The 12,457-nt window shown below is 41.1% G+C and overlaps 2 protein-coding genes across 4 annotated transcripts in view; one reads left to right on the top strand and one right to left on the bottom strand.

Annotated features, from left to right (window-relative positions):
- The window catches only part of LOC121193259 (netrin-G1-like), a 46,119-nt gene extending 44,655 nt beyond the window's left edge, over positions 1–1,464 (top strand). Inside the window, exon 6 of the mRNA XM_041055481.1 lies at positions 1,226–1,464. Coding sequence (XP_040911415.1) covers positions 1,226–1,464 — 239 coding nt within the window. The remainder of the gene's footprint in view (positions 1–1,225) is intronic.
- Positions 1,465–11,291: 9,827 nt separating this feature from the next.
- LOC121192722 (guanine nucleotide exchange factor VAV3-like) overlaps positions 11,292–12,457 on the bottom strand; it is a 44,632-nt gene continuing 43,466 nt past the window's right edge. For 2 of the 3 annotated variants that reach the window (XM_041054545.1, XM_041054546.1), the window contains exon 29: positions 11,292–12,076. The gene's annotated coding sequence lies outside the window, so the exon portion shown is untranslated. The remainder of the gene's footprint in view (positions 12,077–12,457) is intronic. The other variant, XM_041054547.1, reaches the window with a different exon arrangement.

Below are 12,457 nucleotides of genomic sequence, written 5' to 3'. Positions count from 1 at the left end.
CAAATCTCTTAGGGCGGTCAAAAGTAGCAGCAGACGAGGCGTGGAAAATGGATCCACCAAAAGAGTAAATTATAGTACAACACTAAATTATTGAAAATCCCAATTTGATGATTAAACCCTGTTTCCACAGGTGGAATTTCCATTTAAAGCACATAACAGCAGTGGCGTCTCTGTGAAGTGGGTGGGAATATTATGAAGTTAAATGCAATGCCAACGCCTTTTTAATCAGTTTTGGCAGCAGCAATGATTATTTGTTGAGTTTATTCTGATGCATGAGCCACATTACTGAAAACCAAAAAATGTGATTACTATTTATGCAGGGAGAGATATCCAATTACACTGAAATCTCTTGGCAAATATTACCTCTTCCAGGATTTCACCTCTGCCAGCAGAGAGGCTTCCTGGGATAATTGAGTCGTGAGTTTTTGTCTGGATACGTGAATATTAGCTTATGCAGACCTAATCAGCCTATATCAAAACAAAGAAATGTTCCGTGGACACTAGAACAATGCAGTCCTGGATATTGCATCCATTTCTTCTAACAGTGTTGTATTGTTTGTTGTAATGTTAACCGCACAGGAGAAAATAACAGCAATTGCTGAATTACCTAGAAATGCTTATTTGCATATCAAAGGTAGTGGTGGTGGTGTGGTGGAGCAAGGTATCCATCCCATGGCTTCTCCTCTCTCTGTTCTTTGAGTGTCATTGTGCCAGAGGGAAAGAAAATTTAATTCTACTGTCCTACACAGAGGGGCTATTTCACAATACTCTGGCACCCTTTGATTCACTAATCATTAATTTCACCTCATCACTGCCATGGTTTGTTTGCTCTTTTGTTTTGCCAGGATTATTTGCGCTCAAGTCCCTTTGGTGCTCCTAAAAATATCCATAAATCCTTAAAATGTTTGTCTGTGTTCCTTTGTCATAAACAATCATTCATGGAAGGGGCATTCACAGGCTGTGGGCGGCATTCTAGTATTCACACAGTATGTGCCCCGGTTATTTGTCTCGTCTTCCTCTCTGCACTCCTTCAAAAAAGTCCTTGGCTTCACCCTGCCTAATGTGTCAGCTGTGCTCTAAGGACACAGAGCGATGCAGACAGGACAAGAAGAGGCAGCTTGTGCCCTGTGAACCTGCCTGTTGATGTTCTCTGCCGCCCTATCACTGAGTGATCTATTAATCACCCCCTCCTGTCTCCCCTGCCCTTTTTGCTTTGTCTCTGCAGCTCGAGTGTGTGACAACGCGATGCTGCGCTGTCAGAACGGTGGCACATGCCACCACCATCAGCGGTGCCATTGTTCCCCTGGCTTCACGGGCATCCTGTGCGAGAGAGCTCGCTGCCAGGGCCCCGGGGAGTGTGATGACCAATTGTCTGGACAGGCCTCCTTCCATCATCCCCCGATCGGCTGCCACCTCGCTCTTACCCTCGTAGTCCTCCCGCTATTGATTGTTTCCCTTTGCTGAGAGACCTGAACGGCCTCCCATCCACAACCAAACCCTAAGACCACATATGATGAGAATGAACTCTCAACCTTAAAGATATGAAGGACAAAGGATGTGTGGACAATGTGCTCGGCATACTAAATAAGCGACTCTTTTGTATATCCAAGGCCACAGTGGTGGGCGACAGTGTTACTAACAGGTTGTGCACTGATCTGTTATAGCAAATGATAGAAGGATTTCTGAGAGGCTTGGTGAAGTCACTGCTGTCTTATAATGTCACAGAGGAAACGGTTGGAGCCCTCACTTTGTGATTATGTCATTGGCTGATACTTCATTAAAGGCAGACTGGAGACTCAGATAGAGCTACCCACACACTGAGAGCAAACTGTACAAAACTAGACACATGATTTCTAAGTATCATCTGAAGTTATTAAAAAATAATAATGTGGACGGGGAAATCTTAAAAACATCTTGCCTCACTGCCTTCTTCCTTACTTGTTACCTTCTTCTTCTCTCCTTTCTCCCTCTCCCTCCCTCTTCCCTTTTCCCCCCTCACTCTCTCCTTCCTGTGCTTTGGTGACTCTGGTGATTTTTCTTTGCTGAAGGGTGTCTGTTGTTTTGCCAAATGCTGCACATGTATTATTATCAAGCCCCTTGACAAGTACCAATCTAGTACTTTCTTTATTTCCTTTCTCAGAGGCTTTGTAGTCATGCTTGAGCTCACCTGTACAGGAAAAAAAAAAGTTGTAACATACTGTAACTGTATTTAATTTTTGTATAAAACAGATATTTTCAAATCGCAAAACAAAAAGATGTATTACTTGTTTTCTATTGCTGCCGACCTGTCCTAGATGTGGACTATGAGTGCGTAAGGAGTTTGGTTGTATTATTTCTTTGCTTGTGTGGCACATGGTTCTCTTCATTTGAGAGCTGCTGTCAAAACTGTTTACATACACACGTACACTTCCACCAAAGGGAAAAAGAAAAACATGTCTTTGTCTTGTTGTTGAACAGTAGTAATTTTATTAAGTAGTAACATGACATTTGAGACAAGATGTGAAACAGTGTATTGTTTGTAGATAGGTACAAGCCAATGACAATAGCTGAATGTCATTTTAAAGAATCTTTGAAAGCTATCAATGCCAATCTTTGACCAACTCACTGAAGCAACAGTTGCCGGTAACAATAATTTCCTGGGTCTGTGACTAAGGCTGTTTTTTTCTGATGTGCTGTAACCCATCCTTCTTGTGCTCATGAAACGTGGGAGAATCAGAGGAATCTCAAGCCAAAATCCCATCAGCTTTATGTAAATTTAACAAGAAGACTTGGAAAAAATGAGATTGCACGGCTGTCGCAGAGGTTGTCCAGCTCAAATCTGTAATCAGATCTAATCCCTGAATCAAATGGAAAGAGGGGGAAGGTTTTCTGAGCTGGTACGGTTGAAAGCCTGCATCCCGCTGTGGGAGCCTCCGCAAAGCAACACGTTCAGGAAATGAGCTTTAATTCTTGGAGGGTCAATGAATAGAAATGAAGTCGCATCCCACTGGGTGACATATTGAGCACTGAGACCAATTTCATTTGAGAGATTAATTTTCTTCCCAAGGTTGTCATGAAACACCTAATTGTGTTAGAGTCTACTGTAAGTGCCTCTCATTAAATGACACTGTCAATGAAAAGAGTAGAGAATGCCTTTTTTGAAAGAAACTCTTGCCTTGGAAAGAAACTTTTTGGAAGTAAGGAGGAGGTATTTGAAATGAGTTAATGCACTGTGCAAAATAACTGGAGAGGAATGGACGATATTCAGCAAATAATACATTTTTGGAAGACAGAACAAAAGATCATGGTCAGCATTAATGAGCTGGAGAGAATACAAAAAGCAACAATATGATTGTCCATTAGTTTCAATTAGAAATTAAAGTAGCAACATCAGTAAATCCTTAAAAAGTTTTGCCCTCAACTTCTTCCCCAAATGCTGACTGTGCAATCATAGCTTTTTCTATCACAAATAGGTACAGCAGTTTTGTCAAGCTATGGATTTTACATGTTGAAAGAATGATAATGTAATACTGGACGTGCTTGTAAAGTTGCCCGTGATTCAGCTCCTCTTGGATAACCATGACGGGACGACTGTGAATCTTCACAGAAATGCAACAAGGAACGTTTCATACTTGCGAGGGTTGCACATTTAAAAAGAAAAAAAAAATAGAAGAAGCTCCCAGTACCGCATTCACTGTAGCATTTTCTGTTTCTGTACTGTGTAAAGCCAGTCCTGGATTCTGTCAGAGTTCACGGTAATGTTAGCAGCTCTCTGTTATTCATTTGGGCAAGTTTACACGCCAGCAACCCCAGCCAAAACTTGTGATCCGAGATAGTGTTAGGCTCACCAAATATGGTCCATACTCATTTTGTCTTGTAACATTTAAAGTGACACATACTGTTTAAAAATACAAACAATAAAGCTTCTGACCTCTGTCTTTCTTGTCCAAGTACGTAGCTAACAAGTATGTAAGTAAATCAGATAAATGGGGTTTGGCTTTGTTAGAATTAAAATGTCTGATCTTACATGTGTCCTTATTGTACTTGGAATACAAAGAAAAAATTAGTGCCACACTGCAGTACAATATCTGGTGTCTTGTTTTCATGTTTCATTTCCATCTTCATGTATGTAGCCATCAAGTTTACAATATATATTTCAAGTTAATTTTAAAGTTGAAAACAAGTTAGTTGGAAACAGCAAGAAATTAGCGAATGCAACTAACTGTAGCTTAAATAGCATGCTATCTACTGCTGACAAGCTGTTTTTTTCCAGGTGGGAAAATGGACCGTCTCCAGCTGGAAATGAGACACCTGCTTTTGTCTATCTCTGTCTGAAATCAAGGATCCATTCTTTCAAAATTAACAAGATTTTCAACTGTAAATTTGTCCCCATTATCATTATAAACCACATGCACCAACATATGGCAGGGCTTGGCTACAGGTCAATGGCAGATGTGACTAAAACTGACAAATGACTGTGTTCTAACCCCAAATACAGTAATAACATCATGTCTAACCACCTTCTGTGATTTAATAGTTTTGTTCAAGGTTTCTCTCTCTGAACTGGCTGTGCAGAATGTGAAGTGGCACACTTGAGACTGTTTGTGGTGACAGTTTGAGGAAAAGAAGTTTTAGAGCCAAAGTACGTGTGTGTGTGTGTGTGTGTGTGTGAAAGACAATTACCTTTATGACATGTTAGTGCAATAAAATTGGTGTTTTATGACACTTGCTCGTGGCTTTGGGCGGCATTTAGCCATTTGCAACAAAAGTTTTAAGGTTAAATCCAAGTTTCTTGCACTTAAATGCAGATTATGGCACAAAGGGTTGATGAACAACTGGATGGAGACCATTGATCTGCCTCTAGAGTAGGTGCAACACCCTGCCAACATTGACATTCTTAGCCAGGGAGGGAAAATGAGCACCATAATTCCTCTACATGGCCTGCTTACAGTGGGAATATGGGCATGGGAATATTTAACTTTCCTTTTTCCGAGACCAGAATTAGAGACAGGAAAAGTCAAGGTGGCAACTACAGCAAACATAATGGCACTGAACACATGCACAAATACATTCTCCAAAACATTTTTGTTTAGCTCCAAGAGCTAAACAAAAATGTTGATATTTAAACTTACACATATCAGCAGCGGAACATTTCATGGTAATGATTTTTTGGTTGGCTTTTTTTTTTTTTTTTCAGGGGTGAGAATTCAGTGCACAAAGAAAAGACCTGAGGATTTTGTTCGCTAGTTGTGTTCCCTACTGTTCTATGTCACAGCAGAGCCTTGTCCTTCCTCCTTTCACTTCTAAGACTCAGGAGGGGGTATTAGGACATTTTTAGACATGAGCAGTCCTTGTGTTCTGCCACTGTCAGCACTGGTGGCACCAACAGAAAGTTACATAATATAAGACAAGGGGTATTCAGTATCTAGGAAAGAAGAGGCTCAGCAACATGACTGGAGCACTCAGCTTATAAGCAATCCAATATCCATATTCAGCTCATCAATGACACTCTTTGAAATGCCCAGCAGTAGAGCTCCAAGCACAACTTGGTGGTGTTCAGGGACAGAAAGCTGAACTGTCAATCAGCATTGCAAGTAATATTTGTGCAGTGCATATATGATGAGTGTTGCTATATAGAATCCCCGGCTTTGCATTTTCTTCCAAACCATTTGAATATTAATAATACTTATTCTAAAAATGGGTTTGTATTCCTTCCCCTGGCTGTTTTCAACTCAAGGACTATAAAGAAATACACCTACCTTCTATTTAAATCATGAATTTCACGGATGTTTTGAATATGTACAGTGATTTACAGCTAAGAATTCAAGTTAGAGGTTGCAGGTCCTTATACAAGTCTAATTTAGCTCTGTGTTTGTAAGTTTAAGTCTGCTGGCTCAGCTGTCACTGTAACAAAAGAAATGGAACTAGAAGTGTGGCTCCATGTGGAGAGTTTCAGTTTCCAAAAAGACCTCTTCCTTTGAGCAGCAGCACTATTCTCATAGAGTGATAGCTGCCTGCTGCCTGGCAATGGAAGTTGTTTTATTTATTTATTTGCTTGTCAGTTTGTTTGTTTGGATGTTCAGAAAGTTTTGTTGCAAGAGATATCCACCATTTGAAGAAAAAGTTACAGATAGTCTTGCAGAAATGATTGCGAGTTCCAAATTAAAACTAATTACTGTACATACTTAAGAAAGTTGGAAAACTTCTGAACAGACTTTGAGATGCTGGATTTAATTTAAACTTTTGTTATGGCAGTTACAGTTATGTGCTTTCATTCAAAATACAATATGTAAGACATGAACAGAAATATTGGTATAATGCTGCTTTTGACAGATTCAATATTTCTTAGCTGTGTATTTGAGTGTTCTGTGGACCAGTAAAAAGACGCTGAACATCACATGAGAAGGACACACTCATTTAAAAGTGCACTTCATGTGCTTCTATGTGTACAATACATATGCAGCCAGACGCTATGACTCATCAACATCTATAGGACCCTCCGTCCTCTTCATCCTAATCAATGTTTCAGCTCCAGAGGTAGAAATTGTATTGGCTCATTTATGGGACAACACATCAGAAATAGCACTTATGGAGGGGTGGGAGCAGCATGCCATCTGTGGCTTTATCAAACTTCTATTCACATCCCTGACATCGCAAGGACAGCTGGTGGGTGGTTCGCTGGCTTGGCACACAGAGCTAGAGTACACTGGAATCAATAGACAGAACAAAGAGGAAGTTAAGCTGCCTCTGCTGGAACATAATAGAAATACCTTTGTCCCTACTGCTCTTTCAGAGCTCTTGGAACGGAGGCAATATTTCCACTCTGCCCTCATCCATTAGCTCAAGAAATGTGAAAAATACTAATGTTGAAATCATGAGGTACAGGTCACCTGTTTCATCTGTAAACATCCTTGAATTGAGGACTCTTTCTGTAAACTTGTGTGAGATGTGATGGAGTCGATGTGAGTGTCAAATATTCTGCACAATTATTGGGAAAAAAATATGAAATTAAAAATATATGTTTCAAACGCAGAGGCGGCTTTGAGCAGGGCAGTTTGGATTCTGGCACCGAACAGAAGCTATAAAAAAAAAAATTAGCTTTCTTGTCACGACCACAAACCAATCTGATGTCCCCTCATTTCAATACAATCTAGGGCAGCAATCGGCTCTTCAGCTACAGATGGTAATCCTATTCAGCGTCACACACGATCACAGCTCGTCTATTTTTTCTCAATGCCAAATCCAGCACTTCTGGCCTTCAGTGCCACACCTAAATTGCAAATCAGCCCCGGCTGGGATTGGCACTGCAAGCCCCCGACACCCTGTAGAAGAAATTATTTATATATCAAACCGACGCCGTCCATAAATAAAAGATACCATTCACAGTCTGTTCCAGAGTTCCTGGAGCTTTGGAAGAAAACAGTTTATCCTGTTTTTTTTTCTCAGGAGGGATGTAGGGGTTTATGTTGGTCCCTGGGTTTCACCATGAGCACCTCTGAATGGGAAAAGAATAGTATACCTGTAGAATGTGTAAAATACCTGTTCCAAAGCACATGTAGAGTACTATCAGTTTCTAGATCATATGTATGCCAGTTTTAACTATTAGAATTTTTGCTCTACTGTTTTTACAGTAGGTACTAGATTGTTTGGGTTTGTTTGACAGGACCACACCATAAGTACCAGAAAGGATCCTGTTTGAGTATTTCAGTTTAGTTTATATTCTTTACATTTTAATTTAGTAAAATGTTAAGAGAAGGGGGCAGGGATGAACTGAGCTAAAGCTATAAGCTACACTGATTTTTTTTTTTTAAAAATTGAGGTTTTTAAGCTCCACAGCTGTGGAGAGCATGCACATATTTTGCAAATGGGGTTAATTATTAATCGCATTTTGCATTGGAGGTGCAGTAGTTTGTATTTTGGGGAGCTCTTTACCTCCCTCTTCACATCCCTAAAACCACAAATACAAGCAGAAAAAACGTAAGAAAAAAAATATCAGGGCACCTCAACTTAGGCACCATTTGGCACCCCTAACACACAATGAACATGTCACGCAGTCAGAGGAAATTATCACGGTACAGTTGTCAAGATGTGCTGATTTGTGGAGGGAATGTGACACAATTGCTGCTTTTCTGAAGAGCATCAGCGATATAGCGAAATAGGACAGCGGTGTATCCTGTTGTGTTGACTCACATCAGCCGACAATGACATGCATCAAGATGCCACCACCGTGCAGGCCTACGTGCGAAGATAACAGGTATTTTGATGCACGTCATATGGTGCCGGTGTGTGTTGCCCTTTCCACCCTACAAAATTCAAAAGCAAATCTCTTTAGAAGATTGATGTCCTCTTCATCTGGATAATCCGCAGACCTCACTGTCAGCAGTTTTCATAGGGATTATTTTGGTAAAAACTTGTCACCTCCATTGTATTAGGGAAACAGCACAGACAGAAATGGATATCTCAATACCTGAGCAAATAAAACCACAACTGTCTGAATTGCTGATACCGCTCGGCTTATGTGATGAAATAGGCTGTGTTTTGTTTCTTTTTTTGTTTGGTTTTCTTTTTGTTTTCTGACTCTAGCAACTTCTGACATTATTTTAACAAGTCTGTTATTTTCACAAAAAGTGTGTGTTCCACGTTTGTTACAAACCAGTGTTGACTGTGACACTAGTTAATCCAAGGACTGTTTTCTCGTGTATTGGAGGAAAGAGAGGCACAGGTGGCAGTGCTGGACCAAAATCCCAAAACAAAGAGCTGCTACAAAGAAGCAGTTAGAGAAGAAACAGACACAGAAAGATAGTCAAAGAGACAGACTGACAGGGACACGAGAAGAGGTAGTTTAGAGGCGCAAGACGATGGGCACACAAAAAGAAAGAGATTCAAGACACAGTGTGAAGAAATAAAGGCGGGAGTACAGAAGCTTTCATCGCAAAAAGACCGTCATGAAACAATGGTTCCCTGATGGAACAGGCAGAAGTAAACACAAACACTCCTGTTTGGCAGACCTGGAAGAAAGGATTGGTAAAAAAAAAAAAAAAAAAAAAAGAGGGAGACTGAGGGGGAGAGAGAAGGAGCAGGAGGGGTGAGAGACAGACAGGCCCTGCCAAAGCAGCCCCCATGATGAGCAGCGCCACCTCGTTAAACCTGTCCCCGGGAGTCACAGGCAGATGCTCTGCCTTTTCTATGATAATGACTGACCTGCTAAGTAGCTAGTGGCGTCACGCTTCTTTGAACAGCCATTGACCTCAAAGCTGTCACACGCTTTCACGCCAGTGCTGGTTCCAACTCGCCACACTCAGAAAGGGGCTTGTTGCACCATAGGTTTTGATGCTGGCCTAGATGTATTAATATTGCTTGTTATCAAATGTTCTACAAAAAGCCTTCCTTCTGAAATGGGCTTCATGAGTTTGTGTTAGGTTTCTGTGCTCAGCTGCGCTGCATGTGGGCATCAGATAGAGTTGCTACAGATTCACGATCACAAATTATGTCTTAAGACCTTTGAAAATATGCTCCCCAGCCAGTGCAAATTGGCATTAAGGATATGAAAGTGTTACCCATTAATGCACATTTATTCACCATTTTACATTTAGGGGACCCACCGCTGTCAAGCATCAAAGCACAGTCAGCACATGGAGCCATGAGTCAAGAGGAAGTAACGAGAGTGAGGGAGAGATAGAGAGGGAACGAGAGAGATAGACAGAGGAGGAGAGAGCAGCGGTTCTCTGAGGATTAGCTCATTTAGACTGCTTTGATCTGTGAGATCTTAATTGCTGGGTAGCACTGATAGAGTCCTCACAGAGACTTAGCAACACCATCCAGGCGAGGAGGGAGGGTGGTCATGTCCTTGCCTTCTCTTCTTCGTTCCTTCTTTCTATGGATAAACTCATCTCGGTTCCTGGACATTGCCGACTGATTGTACTTCTATTAATGATAATGCGGTGTCATTACAAAATTAAGAATTTGCAGCCACACTGACGCACAGTGGAGTTTTGAGTGAAACGCTGAAAACATGCTGATATTGTGCAGGTCATGTTTACCAAGTTCACAGTCTTGGTTTATTGTGTTAGCATGGTAATATTTGCTCATTTGCACTAAACACAAAGGGCAATTGAGGCTGATGGGGGTTGTGCAGGTATTTGGTCATAAACTTAGGTATTGGAAAAAGTAAAATTTTGACCTGATGATGATAGTAAAGGAATAGTGTTTCTGAATGTAAATACATTAAACAAAACAAATGACTGTGCTTTTCAAGCTGTAAATGCAGGTAGTTTTAAAGTTTTAAGGCTCATGAATGTTTTTATATGTATTGGCTGTTTGGTGGAGTCATCCTCACTCAAGTCAGATCCTGATTTTATGTTATTGTGGCCATTAAACAGTAAATGTCAGCTGCAACTGCTTCTGTGGGATTTGTTTGAGAACTAAATATCTTCTTCTATATTCTCCTGCAAGGTGGCTTTTTATGTACAATGTTTGAATGTAGAAATACTCTGTGGCTGTAGTTTTATGATTTTGTAAGGAGGTTGATAGTCACAAGTCAGCAGTTGAATTTAAATCTTCCAGATAAAGTCTTTCGGAGAGACGAGCCCTTTTGAGAGGAACTGAGAGCTCACCGTATTTGAGGGCAGCTTCAGCTTTTGCTAAATCCTTGTTTAACCCCCATACAGAGATCCAGAGGGGCTGACTGGCAAAGACCGGGGGTTAAGGAGATCATTCAGACAGATGAAGGCGATGCATGGCTTCCTTTTCTCTCTCTGTTTTTCTCTCTGTCTGTATGCCTTTTGTCTTTCTCTCCTCACATGCACACACGTAGCCCCACGCACCATCCTCTTTCTCCCCGTGCTTTATCTACTCCATGCAACCTTGTACACCCATTTCTCTCTCTCTCGCTCTGGCTGCTGTCCAACTTCTCTGTCATCGCCTTTCATCTCTTTGGCTAAGACAGGAACAGGCAGATTAAGGAGAGGAAGAGTATTAGGAGAGCCATTCTTTCTGCCTCTTTGTGACGGGAGGGTTACTGTTAGCGCAGCAGAGCCCTCCCTCTGCTGGGTTTGGTCATTAGAGAGGCTGCAGAGCAGTGGGGGAAAGTAAGCCTGAGGAAGTGTTTACATTACAAGAATACTGATATTGTGAGGCTCTGGTGTATATGTGCATTCTATTTTTGCATTCTCATATTTGACAGTACATTTCAGTTGACTCCTATATTTCAAAATCCTGTCAGGGGAAAGGGAAATAAATTAATTAAAAAAGTAGAAAGAGCACATCAAATGAAGCCAGTGGGTTCACTGAAGAAACATGTGCCAAAAGCCAGTGGAAACATTATGGTTATGGAGATAATTTGATAGTAACTAGGGCTTAATCTCGTTTAATTAATCAAATATGTTGCAAGAAAAGATAGTGTATCTACCAGCAGCAAATTTTGATTTGCAAACAGAACTGGACTCACAGTCAAAAGACAGGAAACTCATAACCTGAAGGTAAACAAACGCTTAGGGCTTACAGGAAAACTGTGATCTATTAAAATCAAAAGCTGTAGTCCAACAAACACTGTTAAATTTGTAAATATCTCAATAACACACCACAACTGTTTCCAATTTACTAGGACCCAGATGCAGATTCACACACAGAGGCAGGAATCAAGTTCAAACAGTTTATCTCTACTAGGAAAAAAAAAAAAGAGCAAAAGTTCGTGGGCAGGCAGGCAAAACCAGTAGGAGCCTCAGGTAGGTGAGGAGGGGAATCTAAGTTGGGGAGAGAGGGTCTGGGGCTGAGGTGGAGGGCAGAGCATGGGTTGAACTTTTCCAGGAAACCAGAGGTTAAGATGTCAAAACCAACAGGTGGATATGTGGCTAGTGATTCTGAAGCACAGACAAGACAACCAAAGGTTGGCAACTACACACAGACTGAGATTCTCACAAAGGTAAACTTTTTACTAGAACTAGGTCAGTCAAAGTTTCTACCATGATGGATGCCAGACAAACAAGAAGAATGGACTGAAGCACCAGTCTTTAAATGCAGCAGGGAAGTGGGTGTGGTGATGAGTAGATTTCCAACAGGTGTGCAGGTGAAGTGGCGGGAAAGGTAACGTCCCCACACTCTGTCCAAACGAAAACACACACACACACACACACACACATTATCTCTGGATGAGATAATGCAGATTTTTAGAGCAATGAATACAACAAATACATTAAAAAAACACAGATCTGATGTGATCTGGTGGTTTGGAGTAGAGGATCAGCGAGGCTGAAGACAAGGGGCTTGGCTCCTGAACAAGGCAGCAGCACGTTTCATAAACGACTGCCACCTGCGTAATGGAGATTAATTTGAGAGTCCTAAAGGGCTCTCGCATGGGTCGCAGGTATAGTTTTTGTTTTAATTAGTGAAATGTGTCAAGAATCCCATGACAGGAATGATCTTGTGTTGCAAATAGCAGCCTGCATGTTGAAAATTGTGCGAGGGGCCCAAGATTGTTTCC

Source organism: Toxotes jaculatrix, chromosome 14 (genome assembly GCF_017976425.1).
Source record: "Toxotes jaculatrix isolate fToxJac2 chromosome 14, fToxJac2.pri, whole genome shotgun sequence".
Taxonomy (NCBI): Eukaryota; Metazoa; Chordata; class Actinopteri; family Toxotidae; genus Toxotes; species Toxotes jaculatrix.
The sequence above is the reverse complement of the archived record's forward strand: the minus strand, read 5'-3'. Positions and strand labels throughout refer to the sequence as shown.